The sequence below is a fragment of the Spinacia oleracea genome, chromosome 6, assembly GCF_020520425.1.
Source record: "Spinacia oleracea cultivar Varoflay chromosome 6, BTI_SOV_V1, whole genome shotgun sequence".
Lineage (NCBI taxonomy): Eukaryota > Viridiplantae > Streptophyta > Magnoliopsida > Caryophyllales > Amaranthaceae > Spinacia > Spinacia oleracea.
In genome coordinates this window covers 21,542,273-21,565,781 of record NC_079492.1, presented here as the reverse complement: position 1 = coordinate 21,565,781, position 23,509 = coordinate 21,542,273, and the positions used below count along the sequence as shown (strand labels likewise).

At 42.1% G+C, this 23,509-nt stretch overlaps 1 protein-coding gene and 1 long non-coding RNA gene across 3 annotated transcripts; both read right to left on the bottom strand.

Annotated features, from left to right (window-relative positions):
- Positions 1 to 7,893: 7,893 nt before the first annotated feature.
- On the bottom strand, positions 7,894 to 9,524 carry LOC130464064 (uncharacterized). 2 transcript variants are annotated; one of them, XR_008924359.1, is made up of 4 exons: positions 8,911 to 9,524; positions 8,713 to 8,825; positions 8,520 to 8,627; positions 7,894 to 8,454 (listed from the first exon to the last, which is right to left on the bottom strand). It is a non-coding gene; the product is annotated as an uncharacterized lncRNA (long non-coding RNA). The 2 variants fall into 2 exon arrangements; XR_008924360.1 differs by having other exon boundaries at positions 7,894 to 8,430; positions 8,911 to 9,522.
- A 10,200-nt stretch (positions 9,525 to 19,724) lies between these two features.
- LOC130464003 (uncharacterized) lies at positions 19,725 to 21,877 on the bottom strand. The gene is made up of 2 exons (XM_056833319.1): positions 19,916 to 21,877; positions 19,725 to 19,833 (listed from the first exon to the last, which is right to left on the bottom strand). Exon 1 carries the CDS (start codon positions 21,151 to 21,153, stop codon positions 20,239 to 20,241), a length of 915 nt encoding a protein of 304 aa, XP_056689297.1. The 5' UTR covers positions 21,154 to 21,877; the 3' UTR covers positions 19,725 to 19,833; positions 19,916 to 20,238.
- Positions 21,878 to 23,509: the final 1,632 nt, after the last annotated feature.

The window sequence follows — 23,509 nt, the reverse complement described above, 5'->3', positions numbered from 1 at the left end:
ATGAACCTGGCTACTCTGACAAGGGCCTATTAGGGGATTGGCGATAGGTTTGGTACACTTTGACACCAAAACCTTTTTAACCTTATAGACTAACATAAACTAAATGCGCATCATACTTGAAATCATGCTTGTTGTTAGTTTGATGTAGATTATTACGTGCTATGTGAAACTCATCAACCAGACGCTTAGTTTAAGGTCAACAATGCTTTCAAAATTCTGAAAAACTCATTAAAACGTCGAAATAATATTAAACCTGCGAATCAGACTAAAATTCCTCAACCAGGATCCAAGCGCCAGAAAAAATCAGCGCTACCCTGGCCAACGTTAGAAAATTCAAGCGCGCACCTCCAAAGCGCCACAAATTTCTAACGCCTGCGACGAGGAAAAGAATAAGTCATAATGGCCAGCGCATCACGCTGACCAGGCCAGCGCTGCCATTTTGTGCGCTGTTATTTTTCAGCATGCGCCTGTTTATTCCTCGCATTTAAGCCTACAAATTAGAACTTGAAAGTCATTCTATCGTGCAACCAATTCGAAAGACCAAAATACGCATCTGCCTTAAGCATTACGTAGGTCTGGTTGAAAATACCCAGCATGCAGCGCACATTCAAAATTACGCCGAAGGTATTCTCATGGAATTGAGCCTCATTAAGTCAAAATTAAACAAAAATCCGCAATAGGTTTTAACAATTAATCCCAAAGGCCAGTACACGCGAATTACTTTTGTTTGCGTCAGAATGCTGAACATTCAGTGCAGAAACGCTCAAACGAAGGGTACAGTTTGGTAAAATTCAGGCTCCGAAACAAAATTGACTTAAAAGGCCAATTGCGCAAATACCTGCAGGCGCTGGAAATTTCCAGCGCGCAGCAGGTAAGCGCTAGAAATTTCTAACACTACAATTTCAAGCGCTGGAAATTTCTGGCACCACTCTCGACAATTTTCACATGCTCTTGGTGCAAACTAAAAACACGATTTGCAAGGAATGTATTGGCTCACCAATAACACTTGTGACTGGCATGACACCACTCAAGCTAAGAATTCCGACGTTCACCCAAGTTAAGTCTTTAGGAGACCACCATTACTTGTGAAAGTCGAGCATTCCGAGTCTTATCAAAATCATGTCCAATAGAGAACAAATCCATTATCCTAAATAGTTGTCTTGTAACATAGGTCTGGTTCTGCTACTTGGCGCCGAATTGGAGATCAGATATTAGCGTGTCTCGAGTCTGCCACCCCAATTGCTTGTCCGATTGCAGAAATAGTAACTCCTGTCTCCACCCATCATTTTCCTTTTCCAGGATGTCCAGTGTTCCAACCTCAGTCCTCCCCTGCACCAAATAGCAACATGTCACTCGAAGATTTGGCCGCCCAAGTCAAGGTGATGTCCACTTCTATGGAATAGCTCCGCTTGGAAAATCAAAAGCTAACGGGTACTCAGGCCCAAAATGAGCATGATAACGCAAGGAAAATCGAGAAAATGGTCCGTTCAGCAGACCAAGGGAAACAAATTCTTCTTGGTTGACCCTAAACCCCTCGCTGGCAAATTACTAGACAAGTTCAATTCATCCGACTTGCCTAAGTTCAAGGTGATAGATAACCTCAGAAGTAACCTCTGGAGTTAAGTGGGCGCGATGAACCTGAAAGGTGTGGACAGATCCATGTACTTGCCGGCCTTTCCCCTGTCCTTGGAATCAAGTGCACTCCAGTGGTTCTATGAGCTAGACCCCAAGATTTTCCCCACTTGGAAAGACTTTACTAATATCTTCGTCAAACAGTACTCTTCTAACATGGACTTCCAAGTAACCATGCGCGAGTTAGAAGTCCTCTCACAGAAAAAGAACGAGGGATTCATGACTTACTTCGCCCGATGGAGAGAGCAAGCTGCTCAAATAATACAGAGGCCTACCGAACCAGACCAAGTCCAAAAATTCATTGATAACTTGGAACCTGCTTACAAGCAACACGTTCGGTACCTCAGCCTAGACTCCTTTAAGAGAATCTATGATGTGAGCATTAAGATTGAATATGACCTCTTCAAAAACACCCAGAATGCTGCGGCAAAACCGCAATACACACCTCGAAGCAACATTTATAAGAAAGACAAACAGTCCCAAACACAAGAGGTCCACGCTGTTGAAAGCAACCCACCGAGGACCAAGCGTTGTATAAGAGGCCGAAAGTTTTCCCCACTAGGGTCGACTTAGGAAGTGGCTTATTACTGATCCTATGCTTAAGGAAAATTGGTCCCGTTGGAACCAACACCTGAGCCCGCAGTCAAAAGCAAATACTGGGTGGGCTCTGCTTACTACAAGTAACACAGAGGCAAGGGCAATGATATTGAAAAGTTTTAATTCCTCAAGAACACGATACAGGACATGATAGAGGACAACATTATTCCCCTAGCCAACGTGCACAAACAAAGCAATGACACAAGTCCTCTAGGAGCCTGATGCATAACACTCGATCACCTATAGTGCACATTTTTCGACCCCTTGAGATACATAACACCTCAAGGAAAACCGATGGCCCAATTAACAGCAACCCATCTGTATGGCGACATCTGCAGCATCTGGGACGACAATGCCGATGATGTCTACCATTTCCAAGATGAAGCCACAGGCCATAATTACTTCACTGAAGACTGGCACACGGTACCCTTCACCTACCCTCCTCCAGTAGAAACCGAGGTCAACAACTTAACCCTGTCTGGAAGAGTGTATCAACCGGATATTTGCCCACCACTCGCGAGCGATATCCCGATCCGACAAAGCACCAAACAAAGACGGCCCAACACCATAGTCGGGGTTATGAAAGATCCCTTCTTGAGACAGCTTAAGAAGACTAAGGCAGAAATAACCATCTAGGATCTCATGTGCACCTTGAAATTGCACCGTGACAAAGTGCTCAGGTCCCCTGACCACATTTTAGTCCCCACGTATATCACTCCGTATTCACTAGTAAACCAAGTCACTTGGGACTTAGAAGATCGGGCAATAGTCTTCACCAAAAAGGACTTACCCAAAGAAGGAAGCGCCTATAACAAAGCGCTTTACTTAATAGTCAGATGCAAAGGTCAAAACATCCCACTCGAACTGGTAGACAACTGCTAAGCTGTAAACGTTTGCCCACTCCCCACAGCTCGATTCCTAGGCCTGAAAGACACTGATCTCCATCCATCTAATCAAGAAATAAGAGCCTACGATAACTCCAAATGAGCAGTGTATGGCAAAATTAAACTCACCGTACAACTCGGACCTGTAGCAAGTACTATATAGTTCCAAGTAGTGGACATCAAGCTCGCATTCAACCTCTTCCTAGGGCGCCCATGGCTCCATGACCTAGGAGGTGTATCTTCCACTCTACACCAAATGGTCAAACTAAAACCATAACGGAGTAACAATAGCCATCCAAGCCCCACCTATCGACGTCAGATGTTCTATGACGGAGATAACTGGCGAACGAGGAAGACTTGTACGGCTTCCAAATGGACGAGACTATCTCGGCCATTGAGGCATGTGATCCAACATTCATGGATTCTCGAGCATCACAAATCATACCAAAAATGATGCTTCCCATGGATACTTCCAGGGATGCCACTAGGCATAAGGGAAAGAGACATGCCTTATATCCCCTTACCTATGCTCTCCTCCATTATTTGGTTTAGGCTACAAACCACGAAAGGGAAAGGCCGACTTACACAAAAACCAAATGCGCATAGAAAGGATACAATCCGAAAACCGAGCGGCCAAGAAAATCCCACCCTGCAACCATACCAGCAGACCTTGAACGGTATGTTTGTGTGAGAAGGAGAAGACTACCCCTGCTATAGCTTTTCGGAACCGTTTGTTAGTAATGGTACTCAGAAACCCAACCTGGAGATTTTCCATAACTGCGACCTCTCAAGCGAGGCACTGTACCTCGCCCTAGACGGGCCTGAAGACGAGTTATCCATGTAAGAGTAGGCTTTGGAATCACAGTTCGATTTATTGAAGCAATTGAAGGAGGAATCTGACCTGATCACCCAGGCTCTACAAGATGAAAACTTCGATCTAATCCAGTTAATCGCTCTATCACCCTTCTCTGTTGCAGGAAATAAAGAGGGTTGGCGTTAGACTATCAAATGGACTAACTCCAAGGGAATCAACTTTGAAATGACGATCATAGAGGAACCAGGATCCTTCGCCAATGAACTTATCACCGCACTAGAACCCCAGGGTCCGAACCAAGTGGTAAGCCCAAAGTAGCTATCACCTAAGCCTGTTTAGGTTGTTTCCAATAAATCCCGGATGATGTTTCCCGGGAAACTTTAGTTAGACGTACTCTTTAATTTTCCCAGTGTGTTTTCAGAATTCTAATTTATTTTCAATAAACTTAGCAACACCATGTAAATGATCTACACTATCGATCAAGTGACCCAAAATTATTACCTTTGCGAATAAAATAAATAAAGGCCCACTCTAGCCCAATACACGGGGACTCACTCAGTCAATCAATAAGTGACTTAAGACGAATAATTACAAACCAGACATTCAGTTGGTACAAATTTGCAACCTACAAAAAATAATAAATACAGAATGATCCTGAAGAAATAGGGATCACGAAATCGCCAGGCTTCTACACATAGATGTCCACATCTTGCCCATGTGAGCACCACTCACAAAACCGTCTTAAGTCACGACCACATAATGAAATATTAAGTCATTAAGTATTTCACATACTAAGTCCAGAAATTTTGCAAAGCATACTTAATTATGGTTTAAAATCCTTTTGTGCACGATAAATACTTGGAAAAAAATAAATACACAGAAAACGACACGAATATGCGCGCAAAAACCTAAAAGCGCTGGAAAATTCCAGCGCTTCAAAACGCAGCGCTAGAAAATTCTACATCTCGTCATTTAAGCGCTAGAATTTTCTGGCGCTTCGACTAAAGTGTTCGAAATGTTTTCTGCACTTTCACAGAAAATATTCCGAACACTTAGGGGGTACATAACCGTATAAATCCGTGCAAATTTCTCATGCAAACTTATCTAAGGAATTCGCAACACAAAATAAAAGTTGCTTTATCCTTAACCAGAACTACACGCGACCTGATTCTAAACTAAGTTTACTAAGTTTACTTAGGGAAGATACATAGGCAATCCTAAAAATAGAAACGGTCCAAATAATTTGCAAGAACATACAAAGTTGATAAAATAAAACACACTTTATTGAAATTGAAATAACAAACACTCGCATTCTGAGTTCCAAAAAAAAAAAGCACACCAACAAAAGGGAAATAAACCAAAAGTAAAGACATAATGCAAATAAAAGGGGCACAAGATACCCCAAAGTATCTTAGAGCATTCACTCTAGCTCATCAGAATCATCGAACAACGCCTTATGGAAAGAAACTTGCACTTGGAACGCCATAGCAGAGTCTTTCACTGCTCCCACATCAACATCCATGGAAACATCTGGCCCGGGAGATCCCGTTTCCATAGATGCTAAAGCCTCGCTCACCTTATCAACACTTGCATCAATTATGGCCTCAAAAGGAACAGCTACAGAAACAGGCCCGGTAATACTGGGGGCTTCAACTGTTGCATATGCAGGAGTAGAAGTTTTCCTGGTCCACGCCGTCTTTTTACCTTTCTCACGAAGATGACCGTTATTTGGAGCCAATTCAACGTTTTTTTATGGGCGATGTAATACTGGGGGCTTCAACTGTTGCATATGCAGGAGTAGAAGTTTTCCTGGTCCACGCTGTCTTTTTACCTTTCTCACGAAGATGACCGTTATTTGGAGCCAATTCAACGCTTTTTATGGGCGATGTAGTATCACACCTAGTTAGCCTGTGTCTAGACCGATGATCAACATAAGGATGCTCGACCCTACATTTCCTCTCCGTCTTCCTCCTCTGGGTTCTAGCACCGACATCTCGAGACTTCAACACAATTTCCCGATCATACTTGGGCCTATTCCGCGATTGCAATATCTTAGCATGTTCAGCACTACGAGCCTTGGCCCTCTGTGCAACATCGTCTGAGCTCATCAAAAGCTTGTAATTTCCAGATAAAGCAATATTCCCCTCCGTGGTAACTTCCCACCGGGGCAAGCAGTCATAACCTTCTGCCCACCCTAGGAGGCGCTGCCGCGAGAAAGAAGTAGGGTTAGGCGGTGTGGTATCTGCAAAAGGGATAGTCTATCGCAAACCATACTGCCCCATAACGCGGTACGGGAACAAATAGGTGGGACGCACTAGCCCTGCAAGCAACGTAAAAATAATGTGTCCCGTCCCATCTGTCATAGACTGTAGACCCCACCACCGGATCACCCACTGGACGGAACAAAGGTCATGGGTAAGATACGAAGTCCACTCGACGTCATTCTCTCCTTGGTGTAGATACTTCCTACTACCAAGAGCCCGAGGAGAATAGGTCCTAAGATCAAACGGAGCTTCCAGAATTCTCAGTTGTGTAGAGTCGCACCAGTTTCGTTAAAAGTAAACGAAAGTAAAACGAGGAAAAAAAAAATTCGCAGCGCTCGAAAATGGTAGCCGGACATTCAAAGCGCTGGAATTTTCTAGCGCCGCCATCTGCTGAAAGCAAAAAAATATATAATTTGCAAGCAAATTCAAAAAATCGCAAAACATAAATAAACGATTTCCACATTTGAATACCTGCAATAACAAGGGGCTACCCCCGACAGCTCCGCACTTCACATCTTTCTTCAAGACATCCGCCCAAAGAATAGTCTCGACAACCACCATGGGCATCATGGAATACCGACTCTCCAACGAACTGACAATTTGCATCAGTCTCAAGTCTCCAAGCATGTTGTCATTGTTATAAAATAAGTAACAGTTCAACAAACAGAAACAAAGGGCCCTAATGCTACGTTTTTGTTCAGTTATATTGACAGTAGAGATTCTAAAGTGTTTAATGAGCCCAGAAAGGTCAACAACATACCCGACCAACATCTTGTTAACCTTGTTTTCAGACAAACCCAAAACTACCCCATCATCTTTTTCCCCTCATCAGCAGTACTAGGGGTCACAGAAAACGCAGTAACAGGATAACCTAGGATGGCCGCAAATTCCTTAGGCAGGGGAATAATCTCATTATTGCGAAAAGTAAATACATCATGATCACAATGCCAAAAATTCAGGGCAGCATGGATGAAGTAGAAATCAATTTTTATTTGTTGTAATCCTAACAAAGCATCTAATGCAAATTCTTTCAACAACATCTTATCAGTCAGGGTAAGTGAGCGAAGCCACCTGCTAACAACGAGCTTCAAAGACACAGGGGGAACAGGAGTCGACATAGCAAAGAACACAAAAGCAAAAAAACAGACAACGGGGTTCAGACTACTTAAGCAATCAGATAATGCATACAAGGGTGAAAAATTAGTGAACGTCGCAGCCCTCTATTTATAGTCACGCCAAGCAGAATTTTAGTTCCGATTAAAACGGATATGCAATTTGTATTTCCGCAGAACATAGAAACCAGCGCTGGAATATTTCAGCGTGGCAAATCCAAGCGGTAGAAAATTCCAGCGCTCGCAAACCAGTTTCGTAAAAACTCTACCAGCTACGCAGATTTCGAATTTTCAACACGATTCTTGATTTAATTCAAACTCTGTTATAGGACAGCTATTATAGGACAGCCAGGATTCAATTACTTTCCTAAGGACTCTGTTCTCGAACTCGATTTCCGAATAAAGGTTTACCTTGACTGAAACTCTGAAAGCATTGGTGACCCTAAAACTTAAAGCGCATCATTTCCTGTTATGTGTTTTTTATTCTCTTTTTTGTTTAAGTGAATCGGTATACCTTCAAAAGGCAATACCTCCGACTAAGGCAAGATACTGATAAATGGCATATTTTCGCAAAATTTGATGCACGCAGACAAAGCAAAGGAAACTAAGTACAAAAAATGCAGCAAGATGTACATAAGTCTATAACACAATACAAAAAATAATACATGTCCAAACTAGTAAATACATGTATGTGGCCTACTAAGGGGGCCTAGTAAACCCCCAAGGAAAAGGCTCATCCTCATCATCGTGCGCACCACCCGCACCTTTGCTTGTACCAACACCCTACGAGGTGGTCGGATCATCGAATAGGGTCTCGAGCTGAGAAGAGCTTTAACTCTGCGTCTACGGCGTAGGCACCCACCCATGCCAAAAGGCTGCTAAAACGGCTGAGGCTGCCAACGAGTCTGGAACGGCTGAATTGAAGGAAACTGTCAGCTGATCTGAGGCTGCGGCACCCCAAATGGGCCTGTATAACTCCTCCTAGGCCCGATCGGTGGCCGCACAGGTCTCTGACCCAGACCAGCATCTGAAAAGCGCGGTCAAGCATGCGACCCAAAGTTACCACGATCGCCCTCGAAAGAACGCCGATCCCTCCGAGGAGTCTGCATCGGCTCTGGCAAACGGGCCTGCGAGACGCCAGTCGGCAAAATCTAGATACAAGTCAGCATATATATAATCAACTGACAAAGTAAAGTAAAGCAGCCAGGCACCATACCTGAGTCGAGTTCGGGTTGCTGCAGGAAAGAGCCGCCCGAGCTGAGGACAAAGCGGCCTTTAGCCGGTTGACTACGCGTACTACTTGGTTGACCATCCTAACATGTACCTGAACAGAAAAATGTCAGCAATCATGCATAAAAGAATTAGAAAGTTTACGATAAGTATGATTGCCAGACGAACGAGTATCATACCGCGCGAGCATCCACGGGGCCCAACGGGTGAAATCCCTCCTAGACCCACCCGCCGTGGTAGACTGAATTATGCAATCAGGTGGCACCCAACCGCCGAGATCAGTAGGCTCAGGCTGCAACACAGGAAAACAACAAGTCAGAACACAACAGAAAGAGTAAAACACGTGCATATCAAGAAAATCCATAGATTACACGTACCTCAGTGACCGGAGGAAACAAGATCCGAAGTTGCACAAAATCAGGATAGCTGGAATCAAGCATCACCAGCTCACCCGCCGGCATTCCCTACCGCAAAACCTCCCGACGGCTAGCAATGATGCCCGTAGGGCGCAACATACTAGAAGGCGGTACTGGGGCACCGTATGAGCTCAGCAGTCAACCAGAGTACTCGCTCCCTCAAGAACCTTGTACTGGAGGAAGCAAGATCCGGAGTCGCACAAAATCAAGATAGTTGGAATCAAGCATCACCAGCTCACCCGCTGGCACGCCCTGCTACAACACCGCCTGGCGTCTAGCAAGGATACCCGTAGGGCGCAACGTACTAGAAGGCGGCGACTGGGGCACCCGTATGAGCTCAACAGTCTGCCAAAATACTTGCTCCCCCAAGAACCATGTGTTAGGTTATGATACATATGACATTTACATAAATCATGCGGAAACAACCATTAACCCAGGAAACATATTATTTACACATAATCATTTAGCATAGTTTAGATGCATACTCTTTGTTGCGTGCCTTCCCTAGCTGCGCCCGAACCGAACAAGAACAAGTCTTTTAGGACTCCAAGTGTCGTCCCTCCGTAGAAAGTCCACAGCACGTCCGGATCCGCCTTAAGATTGACCAACTAGAATCGCCCTTAAGGTACTCAGAAAATTCGGCACTTTTGGGGCAAGATGGGTGTTTGAATTTTCTCTCAAAAACTCACTTTTGAATACTTTGAAACTTGTATATAAATTATGACCCCTAGGCCTTTATTTATAGAGTTATGGAAAAGGAATCGTAATCCTAGTAGGATGCGAATTAATTGGAATTAGAATTCTACATGAATTCTACTTAATCAATTTATCCAATAGGAATAGACATTTAATCATACACTGACTCTTGCAGATTCAGGAATCTCGCATGAGCTCAAACTCACACACACACGGCAGCCACAAGGGCTGCCCACGCATGCGAGCAGCAGCCCACGCAGCGCGGCCCACGCATGCGCGGCCTTGTGCGCGCTGGGCTGTGGCGTGCGTGCTTGCTGGGCGATGGCCTGGCTTCGTGCTGGGCCTTCGTCCGGCAGGCCTCGTCCGATGCTAATTCGTACGATACGCTTCCGATTAAATTTCCATTTCCGGAATCTATTTCCGATACGAACAATATTTAATATTTCCGATTCCGGAATTAATTTCCGTTTCGAACAAATATTTAATATTTCCGTTTCCGGAATTATTTTCCGATTCCGGTAATATTTCCGATTCTGACAATATTTCCGTTTCCGGCAATATTTCCGATTCTGGTAATATTTCCATTTCCAACAATATTTTCCGATACGTACCATGTTTCCGTTTCCGGCAACATCTACGACTTGGATAATATTCATATTTCCGATACGATCCATATTTCCGTTTCCGGCAATATCATCGTTTCCGGAGTATTCATTTCTTGCCTGTGACGATCTTAGCTCCCACTGAAACCAAGATCCGTCGGTTCCGAATATTCATAGATGGAGTATTTAATGCCATTAAATACTTGATCCGTTTACGTACTATTTGTGTGACCCTACGGGTTCAGTCAAGAGTAAGCTGTGGATTAATATCATTAATTCCACTTGAACTGAAGCGGCCTCTAGCTAGGCATTCAGCTCACTTGATCTCACTGAATTATTAACTTGTTAATTAATACTGAACCGCATTTATTAGACTTAACATAGAATGCATACTTGGACCAAGGGCATTATTTCCTTCAGTCTCCCACTTGTCCTTAGGGACAAGTGTGCATTTCCTAATTCCTTTGTCGCTCGATGCTTGCTCTTGAACATAAGGTAAGAGTTGTCATCCTTATTATGTCCAGAGGTGTTCCTCGGTTTCAGAGTTCAACTGATCAAATAAACAGATAATCATAGCCTATGATTCATCCGAGCACGGCCATGCATTTCACAGTTTCTAGCTCTCCGAGTGGCCTTGTACAACTTTTAAGCATCTCATCCCGATTTATGGGAGGACAATCCCAATCTTGCGATCTTGAGATTAGACTTCGTTTGATAGGTGATTACCTGAGCGTTGCCTTTATAGCCTCCTTTTACGGTGCGACGGTTGGTCAACGTCAAAGCAACCAGTTCTCAAACAAGTAATCTCAAATCACTCAGGTATTGAGGATTTAGTGTCTAATAATTTAATGAAATTTACTTATGACAGACTTTCATCTCTTACAGTAAAGTTTCATAGGTCTTGTCCGATACTAGTCTTCCCAAAGTAAGTATCTATGCAAATGATTATGACATTGCCATGTCCACATAGTTCAAGAAACAGAACTACTAGTCATCTTGCATTCTAATCGTCTAACGTTTTCTATGCGTCCAATTTTATAGAAAACTCCGACTAGGGACCATTTTCAACCTTTGACATTCAAGTTCACTTGATAGACATTTCTTAGTCACAGGACTGGTCCTGACAGTCTATCTTGAATATATCGTCAAGTTGAAGGGACTCATCATTTAATAAACCACAAATTAAATGGAAAAATGAATTCCTTTCATTTATTGTGAATGATTAACCAATAATGTTTTACAAAGATTTAAACTCTAAAACTTTAAAACATTAAACAGAGACATCAAAGCCATTCTCCAATATGCTTGATTCCCATAGCTGCAGTGTGCGAGTTGTGCTTCGCTTGCGGCAGAGGTTTAGTTAATGGATCTGATATGTTGTCATCAGTTCCAATTTTGCTTATCTCGACTTCTTTTCTTTCAACGAACTCTCGTAGAAGGTGAAATCTACGAAGTACATGCTTGACTCTCTGGTGGTGTCTAGGCTCTTTTGCCTGTGCAATAGCTCCGTTATTATCACAATACAGGGCTATTGGTCCTTTAATGGAGGGGACTACACCAAGTTCTCCTATGAACTTCCTTAGCCATATAGCTTCCTTTGCTGCTTCATGTGCAGCAATGTACTCCGCTTCAGTTGTAGAATCCGCAATGGTGCTTTGCTTAGCACTTTTCCAGCTTACTGCTCCTCCGTTGAGGCAGAAGACAAACCCAGACTGTGATCTGAAATCATCTTTGTCGGTTTGGAAACTTGCGTCCGTATAGCCTTTAACAATTAATTCATCATCTCCACCATAGACCAGGAAGTCATCTTTGTGCCTTTTCAGGTACTTCAGAATATTCTTGGCAGCAGTCCAATGCGCCTCTCCTGGGTCTGACTGGTATCTGCTCGTAGCACTGAGTGCGTACGCAACATCCGGGCGTGTACATATCATAGCATACATTATTGAACCAATCAATGATGCATATGGAATCCCATTCATTCGTCTACGCTCATCAAGTGTTTTTGGGCACTGAGTCTTGCTTAGAGTCATTCCATGAGACATGGGTAGGTAGCCTCGCTTGGAGTCCGCCATCTTGAACCTATCAAGCACCTTATTGATATAAGTGCTTTGACTAAGTCCAATCCTTTTAGATCTATCTCTGTAAATCTTGATGCCCAATATGTACTGTGCTTCTCCTAGATCCTTCATCGAAAAACATTTCCCAAGCCAAATCTTGACAGAGTTCAACATAGGAATGTCATTTCCGATAAGCAATATGTCGTCGACATATAATACTAGGAAAGCAATTTTGCTCCCACTGACCTTCTTGTATACACAAGATTCGTCCGCGTTCTTGATGAAACCAAAGTCACTGACTGCTTCATCAAAACGTATATTCCAGCTCCTGGATGCCTGCTTCAATCCGTAGATTGACTTCTTTAGCTTGCATACCTTTTTAGCATTCTTTGGATCCTCAAAACCTTCAGGCTGTGTCATAAACACAGTTTCTGTTAAAACGCCGTTTAAGAAAGCAGTTTTGACATCCATCTGCCATATTTCGTAATCGTAATATGCAGCGATTGCTAATATTATTCGAATAGACTTTAGCATTGCAACTGGTGAAAAGGTTTCATCGTAATCCACACCGTGGACTTGCCTGTAACCTTTCGCAACCAATCTAGCTTTGAAAACTTCAAGTTTCCCATCCTTGTCCTTTTTCAGTTTGAAAACCCATTTGCTTCCAATGGCTTGGTAGCCATCTGGCAAATCGACCAAATCCCATACTTGGTTTTCAGACATGGAGTCTAATTCAGATTGCATGGCTTCTTGCCACTGCTTGGAGCTAGGGCTCGTCATAGCTTGCTTGTAAGTCGCAGGTTCATCACTTTCAAGTAATAGAACGTCATAGCTCTCGTTCGTCAAAATACCTAAGTACCTTTCCGGTTGAGATCTATATCTTTGCGATCTACGCGGGGTAACATTTCTAGATTGACCATGATTCTCACCAGATTCTTCTAAAGATCTCTGAGTTTCATCCTGAATGTCATCTTGAGCATTCTCTAGAGTTTGTTGTTCGACTCGAATTTCTTCGAGGTCTACTTTTCTCCCACTTGTCATTTTGGAAATGTGATCTTTCTCCAAAAAGACACCATCTCGAGCAACAAACACTTTGTTCTCAGATGTATTGTAGAAGTAATACCCCTTTGTTTCCTTTGGATAGCCCACAAGGATACATTTGTCAGATTTTGGATGAAGTTTGTCTGAAATTAATCGTTTGACGTATACTTCACATCCCCAAATCTTAAGAAAAGACACATTTGGAGGCTTTCCAAACCATAATTCGTATGGAGTCTTTTCGACAGCTTTAGACGGAGCTCTATTTATAGTGAGTGCAGCTGTATTTAGTGCATGTCCCCAAAATTCTAATGGAAGTTCGGCCTGACCCATCATTGACCTGACCATGTCTAGCAAGGTTCTGTTCCTCCGTTCTGACACACCGTTCCATTGTGGTGTTCCAGGAGGAGTCAATTCTGATAGAATTCCACATTCTTTCAGATGGTCATCAAATTCATAGCTCAGATATTCACCGCCTCTATCAGACCGCAGTGCCTTGATCTTCTTGCCTAATTGATTCTCTACTTCACTCTGAAATTCCTTGAATTTGTCAAAGGATTCAGACTTATGCTTCATTAGGTAGACATAACCATACCTACTGAAGTCATCAGTGAAAGTGATAAAGTAGCTGAAACCACCTCTAGCATTTGTACTCATTGGTCCACATACATCTGTATGGATTAAACCCAATAGTTCATTTGCTCTTTCTCCAACTTTAGAGAAAGGTTGCTTTGTCATTTTGCCAAGTAAACATGATTCGCATTTACCATAATCCTCTAAGTCAAATGGTTCTAGAATTCCTTCCCTTTGAAGTCTTTCTAAGCGTTTCAAGTTTATATGGCCTAATCGACAATGCCACAGATAGGTGAGATCTGAATCATCCTTTTTGGCCTTTTTGGTATTTATGTTATATACTTGTTTGTCGTGATCTAATAAATAAAGTCCATTGACTAATCTAGCAGATCCATAAAACATCTCTTTAAAATAAAACGAACAACTATTGTCTTTTATTATAAAGGAAAATCCCTTAGCATCTAAGCAAGAAACTGAAATGATGTTTTTAGTAAGACTTGGAACATGGAAACATTCTTCCAGTTCCAAAACTAGCCCGGAGGGCAACGACAAATAGTAAGTTCCTACGGCTAATGCAGCAATCCGTGCTCCATTTCCCACTCGTAGGTCGACTTCTCCCTTGCTTAACTTTCTACTTCTTCTTAGTCCCTGTGGATTGGAACATAAGTGTGAGCCACAACCTGTATCTAATACCCAAGAAGTTGAATTAGCAAGTATACAGTCTATAACGAAAATACCTGAAGATGGAACGACTGTTCCGTTCTTCTGATCTTCCTTTAGCTTTGGACATTCTCTTTTGTAATGGCCTATTCCATCACAATAAAGACAGCTTGATGTGGACTTGTCCTGCTTTGATTTAGCATTGCCCTTGGACTTTCCACCTTTCTTGAGTGGTCTCTTTCTAGCCTTGAGTAAATCTTTGGCTTCACAGTCCAGTACTATTTCAGCCTTTCTGACAAGGTGAATAAATTCTGCAACTGTTTCTTCTCTTGGTTCACTTAGGTATTGTTGCTTGAAGCGACCAAACCCACTGTGTAGTGAATTGAGCAAGACAGAGACTGCCATCCTTTCGCTTATTGGTGTTCCTAGTAGACTTAGGCGATCAAAATATGAACACATAAGATCCACATGGAACCTCAGTGGGACGCCTACCCTCTGTTTAGTGCGAAGGAGCTGAACATGTGTTTCTTGGACCTCCATCCTATAACACCTGTTGGGAGAACTAACCTTTAGCCCAGACATTGATTCAATCAACTCATGGACGTTCAGGTCCCTGTCCTCCGTACTTCCACGACAGATATCCCTCAGATTCTTGATGAGCGTAAAAGGTTCATAGGCTACAAACCTTCTAGCCCAATCATCAGGGATATTGTTCAGCATGAGACTCATAACCTTTTTGAGATCCGCATCCCAGGCGTAAAATCTCTCAGGGGTCATGTCTCTGGCATAGTAGCTTGGCATGGGATGTGATAGTACATACTCAAGTCCATTGAGTTTGACTATTTCAACTAGCTTAGCTTCCCATTCAAGAAAATTTGTCAGGTTCAGCTTGACCATAAGCTCAGAACCCATGATGATGTTTTGATTGTTGTTTGCCATATTAAAACTACAATTGAAAAGAATAAACAAATAAATAACCATTCACAGTTTCTCTTAATAAACTTAAATTCTAGCATACATGCATAATTCAATGTTTATTAAGCATTTTATTCAAGTTATGTGTTCCGGCAGGTGTGAATAAAATGATTCCAAGATCCTAAAATCATTGAAGAACTAAGCACAGTTTGTCGACTTAATCCTAGAACATCTTAGGTAAGCAAAAGCCTTTTGCTAATAGTCTAGAAACTATTCTTGGTTGATAGGTACGTCTAAGAACTTATTAGGTAAACCTATCGAATTTGCCACGACATAAAAGGACTCCTTACTTATATCGTTGAGTTTCACCAAAACTAACATGTACTCACAATTATTTGTGTACCTTGCCCCTTTAGGACCAATAAGTAACACCTCGCTGAGCGAAAACTATTACTAGATTGATGTAAAGGATATCCAAGCAAGTGTATATTTTGGCATGGCACCTTTTAACTCAATTTTTAAGTTTGGAACTTAAGGCTCTTACTATGTTGGTTAGATTTTAAGTGAACTAAAATCCTTAATCATGCAACATAATCAAGCTTTTGATCTCATGCATTTTAAGACATATTTAAAGCAATAAATAACTTAAAACATGCATAAGATATTTGTGATCTAGTATGGCCCGACTTCATCTTGAAGCTTTGACTTCAAAGTCCGTCTTGAAAATCTCCGTGGGAGGCACCATTTTCTTCAAATAGGATAAGTTATAACTAATTACAACTATTTGATGGTACGCAGACCATATTTGAATTGAAAAATAACTTTGGTGCTTTAGACCAATTACATTCAAATTAATGGTACGCAGACCATATTTTCTATCCTATTTGGGCCATACTAGTCACTTCATAACCTGCAAAACAGTACATATACAATATATACCATTCACCCATTCATTATCATGAATGGCCCACATAGCTGGTTAGTTAAAACACATTATGCATCACGTAAACATTTGCAGCAATTAATCAAGGTCACCAATAATCTACCAATTATTCAGTCCTTATTAATTCTAATCGAGTTGTTTTAACCTTAAGGATTTGTAGACCTAATCAAGAGTTTATGACTAAAAGCACTCCCACTCAAACCAATAAATTCATATGCTTTACTAATTTTAAACATAAAATTGTATTTCTAGTCTAACCGGAAACATACAAATTTAATTAAAATTTAAAGCTCATATAAATTTATAATTGAATCCAAAAATTTAATTTTAATTTCAGTCACATTTAAATTAATTTATGATTTTAATTTTAGTAAAATAATTAGAATAAATGCCATTTATTATAATTATAATATTCAAAATTAAAATCCAAGAAATTAATTCAAATTATTAATTTTAAAATCAATTAAAATTACGTGAACTGAAATTTTCAAATTAAACATTCAAAAACGATCTAATCGAAACGCAAACATCCTATGCGTTGCACGCCCATGGGCTGTACGCACACAGCCATTGCTGGCCATGTGCGCGCAGCCCATGCGCTCGTTGCATAGCTGCTGCTGTCCCATACGCAAGCCTCCGCACAGCGCCCACCGCACGCGAGCTATCGCTCGCAGCGCGCGCGCGTTACCGCGCTCGCTGGTGCGCGAGATCGCTCGCTGGTGCGCGCGAGCCATCGCTCGCTGGGGCGCTGCATCGCTCGCTGGTGCGCGCGAGCCATCGCTCGCTGGCGCGCGAGATCGCTCGCTGCGCGCGCGCGAGCCATCGCTCGCTGGTGCGCGACATCGCTCGCTGGGCGGGCGACGTCGCGCGCTGTGCGCGCGAGTGATGCTGTGCGCAGCGCTCGTGGCACGCGAGCTTGCGCTCGCTGCGCACGAGGTTGCGCGCTGTTGTGCGAGGCAGCGCGCGCTGTGGCGCAGCTCGCTTGCTGCCCACACGCGACTGCCTTGGCTCGCCCCTCGCCCATGCCCATCCGTTCATTGCTCGTGGCACACGACACAAGGCAGGGCTGCTGCCTTGCGCTCGTGCACTACGCCCTTGCTCATTGCATTCGTGCCGCACGGGCGACGAGCTCCCTTGCTCGTCGTCGCATGCCCGCATTATACAACACCCCTTAAGGGTAACACGAAGCGTCCATTGCTTCGTGCGTGCAAGTTATTTGAACGAATCGCATAAAAATTTAAAATTTATATTTAAAATTAATGACAAATTAATAAATAATATTAATTTCATAATTTTAGGGCGAAAAAATCGAAAATTTATTATCCAATTGATTTCCGATTGATATGGATTCAAGTCTAGGTCATAAAAATTTAAAATTTATCGTAAATTTACAATTTTTATGGTGGTTTTTAATCATAGGTTTCTAATTAAATTACAATTAATTATGAAAATCAAATTAATTCTAAATTATTCTAATTTTCAACAAATTAATCATAATTACAAATTAGATTGCATAATTAACAAGACTAGGCATTCAAACTTGTTAAACATATGCAGTAGGTCAATCAAAAATTCAAGATTTATCAACAAGAATCGCAAATATTTAATTTAACATCTTAAATTTACGAAATTTTGCATCCGAAAAACTAAAACCTTCGAAAAGTCATAGTTAGGCTTCGAATTTGAGAATTCTGGGTTCGGCAGAAAAATACTATTTTTGTCAAAATTTTAGAATGCCTTTTACATGCGGAATTGACACAAAAATCACTCAATTCGGATGAGTAATGAAGAAACTGCCGAAAAACTGCGTACATATAATTAAATAAACGCAATTTGCAATTAATTAACAATTACGAAAATTAATCACCCCTTTTAATTCTTGCAAATTTGTAATATTTAACCATGTTCATGCAATTTAGATTATGAAAATAATAAGGGGCTCGTGATACCACTGTTAGGTTATGATACATATGACATTTACATAAATCATGCGGAAACAACCATTAACCCAGGAAACATATTATTTACACATAATCATTTAGCATAGTTTAGATGCATACTCTTTGTTGCGTGCCTTCCCTAGCTGCGCCCGAACCGAACAAGAACAAGTCTTTTAGGACTCCAAGTGTCGTCCCTCCGTAGAAAGTCCACAGCACGTCCGGATCCGCCTTAAGATTGACCAACTAGAATCGCCCTTAAGGTACTCAGAAAATTCGGCACTTTTGGGGCAAGATGGGTGTTTGAATTTTCTCTCAAAAACTCACTTTTGAATACTTTGAAACTTGTATATAAATTATGACCCCTAGGCCTTTATTTATAGAGTTATGGAAAAGGAATCGTAATCCTAGTAGGATGCGAATTAATTGGAATTAGAATTCTACATGAATTCTACTTAATCAATTTATCCAATAGGAATAGACATTTAATCATACACTGACTCTTGCAGATTCAGGAATCTCGCATGAGCTCAAACTCACACACACACGGCAGCCACAAGGGCTGCCCACGCATGCGAGCAGCAGCCCACGCAGCGCGGCCCACGCATGCGCGGCCTTGTGCGCGCTGGGCTGTGGCGTGCGTGCTTGCTGGGCGATGGCCTGGCTTCGTGCTGGGCCTTCGTCCGGCAGGCCTCGTCCGATGCTAATTCGTACGATACGCTTCCGATTAAATTTCCATTTCCGGAATCTATTTCCGATACGAACAATATTTAATATTTCCGATTCCGGAATTAATTTCCGTTTCGAACAAATATTTAATATTTCCGTTTCCGGAATTATTTTCCGATTCCGGTAATATTTCCGATTCTGACAATATTTCCGTTTCCGGCAATATTTCCGATTCTGGTAATATTTCCATTTCCAACAATATTTTCCGATACGTACCATGTTTCCGTTTCCGGCAACATCTACGACTTGGATAATATTCATATTTCCGATACGATCCATATTTCCGTTTCCGGCAATATCATCGTTTCCGGAGTATTCATTTCTTGCCTGTGACGATCTTAGCTCCCACTGAAACCAAGATCCGTCGGTTCCGAATATTCATAGATGGAGTATTTAATGCCATTAAATACTTGATCCGTTTACGTACTATTTGTGTGACCCTACGGGTTCAGTCAAGAGTAAGCTGTGGATTAATATCATTAATTCCACTTGAACTGAAGCGGCCTCTAGCTAGGCATTCAGCTCACTTGATCTCACTGAATTATTAACTTGTTAATTAATACTGAACCGCATTTATTAGACTTAACATAGAATGCATACTTGGACCAAGGGCATTATTTCCTTCACCATGCAGGGCCCCTAGGACCCTGATACAGAATCTTGCACCGAGACTGACACCTAGCCTACACCAACACCTCTGTCTTCTCTAACCCGGCCCAGCAGGACCAGTTCACCTGTTTGCAAAACCAAAAACAGATAAGTCAAGTAACTCGCATGACACGAGATAAATTAAGAAAGGAAACCGATAATGCTTACTAAGTTAGGTTGCCCAGCCGCGATCATATCCCTGAACCTCTTCATAGGAGGACTTCTCTTCAGCTTCCCAGCAGTGCCCCAACAGTTAGCCACAGGGTACCCCTGTCCATTCTGCCGAACCGAGGGGAAAACAGGGCAACCTCTCAAAAGCCCATAGGTACAGAAAACATTAAACAATGAGAACAAGTTAGTTTAAGTACTCTGCCCGTTTAGCATTCCTAAACGATAAGGCACACACCCCAATAAGTCGCGGAACGACACACAAGGATATGGACATGGGCCTATCCGGACCGTCCAGAACTCGTACAGCCTCACTCATATGGCTAATCAGGTTCGCATTGGCTGCCTCGCCCCAGAAAAACGAACCCATCTCGAATAGCTCCCCCACCAATGGAATCAGCCAAGGATCCACCTGCTCGGAACGGTTCGACAAAATTGTCGAACTCAAGAATAGTAGGTAAAGATACGAGCATAGCCCTAGCAGAGGCACCCGAAGGGCGGACCTTCGCCAAAACATCCACCATCAAGGAGTAAGGCATCCCCTTCCCTCCATACTTGGCCACCTCCACGGCCAACTCCTCCCCGATACACTCTCTAACCGTTTTCTGCGACGGTATATATGCATCTCTGATGTTGTGAATCGAGGTGCCCGTGAAGGACAGACCCGTAAGGGCAGTGTAGTCCTCAGGGGTAATAGTGATCTCCCCCCAAGGAAAGTGAAAAGTTTTGGTGGTATCCCACCACCATTCCAGAAACAAGCGCAAGAACCGCCTAGACGCGTTAGAGCCCACCACCTCCCGAAAAAGCACACGTTCGGAGAGAAGGGGCATCCCTCCACCAACCCGCGAGTTTATCCGTCCAGCTTCTCCAAATGCTCCACAAAGACAGACCCACCCATAAGGTCGACAAGACGTATCCAGCTCAGCCCTACCGGCACGAAACCGGGACACCACGTGATGCCCCAAGTCATGGTGAAGGTCGATCCCGTAATACTCAATTGGGCCCAACCAAGGTGGCTCATCCTCGGGGTGAAGGCCCCCTCTAGACTCCAATGGAGGAGACGAAGAGTCATTCCTTGCCCTCTGAGATGCCCGAACAGCCCGATAAGTAGACTCCCATCTCATCGGACGAGAAGAGACCACTCGTGGCTGCATCATGCAATCTGAAGCCTCCCCCTCAGTAGAGGACGAAGAGGTATCACCTGACATACTACATATTGCAAAAATTACGAAAAACATACAAGCAATTACATTGTGAAATTCCGAACACGACAAGCTAGTAGCAAAAAACAATTTCGTTCCCTAAGTGTGAGCATGTTTCTAAGTTCACAATTAGAAATAAAGTTCATACATGCGAAATTGACCACAAACTACTCCAAACATCAAAATCATCCATAGACTATGTAAATCGCAAGCGATACACTAAGAACACCTACATTGTTCCCCCAATACCAAATCGTAGGCACATTTGGGGGCTAATTTTGAACAAGTTCAAAATTGTCCAAAATCAACATACTTGCAAAAATTAACATGCTTAGGCACTCATACATGTTATAAAAATCACATACAAGCAAACAATTGCAAGAAATTGGGGCAAAATTCAAAAACCTCAATTCAATTTGGGCATGAAAATTCATAAAAATTTCTACTCAAAATTAAGCCCAAACTAAGGTGATTTAGATTATCTTGGGAACAATTTTGGTGAAGAAATCAAGCAAATCCGAGTAGAATTGATGAAGAATGTTGAGAGAGAAGCTAGAAAAATTCGAACGAGCAGCAGCAGAATTCGAATTTAAAGAAGATGTGCGCTATAATATTCCAGCGCTTAAAAGCAAGCGCTGAAAAATTTCAGCACTCAGTTTTCACGCGCTGGAATTTTCCAGCGCACAACTGTTCCATTTCAGAAAAAATGATGGGGCACCACACCCCATTTCTTGCCAAGTAACCGCCTAACTTCGTCCGTTTTCATTCCCGCGGAGAAGTAACGGTATTTCAAATATTATTATTATTATTATTATTATTATTATTATTATTATTATTATTATTATTATTATTATTATTATAATAAATCATTCTGATGGAACAAGAACAGGCCACTGCATTCCGGGAAATCACCGTAACCCATTTAGGTGACGGTTATGTAAAAAATTCATTTTCAAAAAAAGAAAAAGTCCATATTCTGCAAAATTTTATAATCAGAAAAATTCCATATTCCGAAAATTCTGTATTCAGAAAAATTCCGTATTCTGCAAAATTCTGTATTCTGAAAAATTCCGTATTCTGTATTCTGAAAATTTCATACTCTGAAAATTTTGTATTCCGTCATTCCGTATTCCGTCATTCAATATCATGTTTCGAGGTTATCCATTCATCGTTAATAAAAATGTCGATATTCCGTATTCCATATTCCGCATTTCGTATTCTTGATTATGTATTCCGCGTTCGGTATTCCGTATTCCGTATTCTGTATTCTGTATCCTATATCCCGCATTCTGTATTCTGTGTTCTGTAATCCGTATTCCGCTGGCATTCCATATTCTGTTGTCATCCCTTATTCTATCATCATTCCATTTCCTATATTTCGTTCTCAAAAAATTAAGTTACGCATATGTTTCTGAAAAACTCTGTTCCACCACTTGAAACGTCTTCAATGACTTTGTGAGAAATCGATTCAAGTCAATGGATTCCCGATGACTCATGAGGGAACTATTGACATTTCCGGGCGGTGATGACCCTTCAGTCAAATGTTATCACTCGGGGGCTCGTGAGACCCTCGCTCGGACTTGGTCTTAATCAGGCTAGGTTCCAGATGCACTCCGTCTACCAATACTTTGATTATCGCCTTGCTCAGACTCAATCAAAGTGAGGGCTAACTGTAGACGCCTATATTTGTCCCTAGGCCAGTCACAATGTGTTTGATGATGAAACCAAACACCGTTTGACTAAGCTTTCCTAAATAATCTCGTAAACCATATTTCCGTTTTTAGAAACTTCTATTTATAGTAACTTCTATGCTTGAATGCCGCCCAGAATGGTAACCGTATAAGATAAATATCCGAGTTTTTAAGTAGCATTACGATTTATCGTCGGATAAAGGATAAAAGTTGCATCCCAACCCATATTCTAAAAAATAAAACCGTTAGTGGGATTCGGGTAAAAACCGGATAAAACTGGAAATGTGAAGTAAAACACCAGCGCTAGAAAATTCTAGCGTTGACATTGTACGCGCTACATATTTCCAGCGTACAAATCCTCAGCGCCATTATTTTGTGGCGCTGCAATTTGTTTCTCACCCAATCACTCAAGATAGGGTTTTAATCCAGCTACAAACAAACAGATCTGGCGCTGACATGTAAAGCGCTAGAAAATAACAGCGCTTTTGATCCAAGCACTGGAATTTTCTAGCGTTGCACGCATCTCAGTTGAAAAACTCTCATTTCTGAATTTTATCTTATTCTAACCTGTTTTACTATAAATAGAACCTTCAACGTCCGAAAAATAACACATATTCCTAACCTAAAACCCGACGCTTGAGTATTGACTGAAGCTTCTCCTGTCACGTATTCGTGTGTCTGCCGCATTTAATACTTTTTTA

Excerpts from the sequence above, each read along its gene's own strand:
- LOC130464003 (XM_056833319.1), bottom strand. The coding sequence starts at position 21,153 with ATGTTTTTCGTAATTTTTGCAATATGTAGTATGTCAGGTGATACCTCT.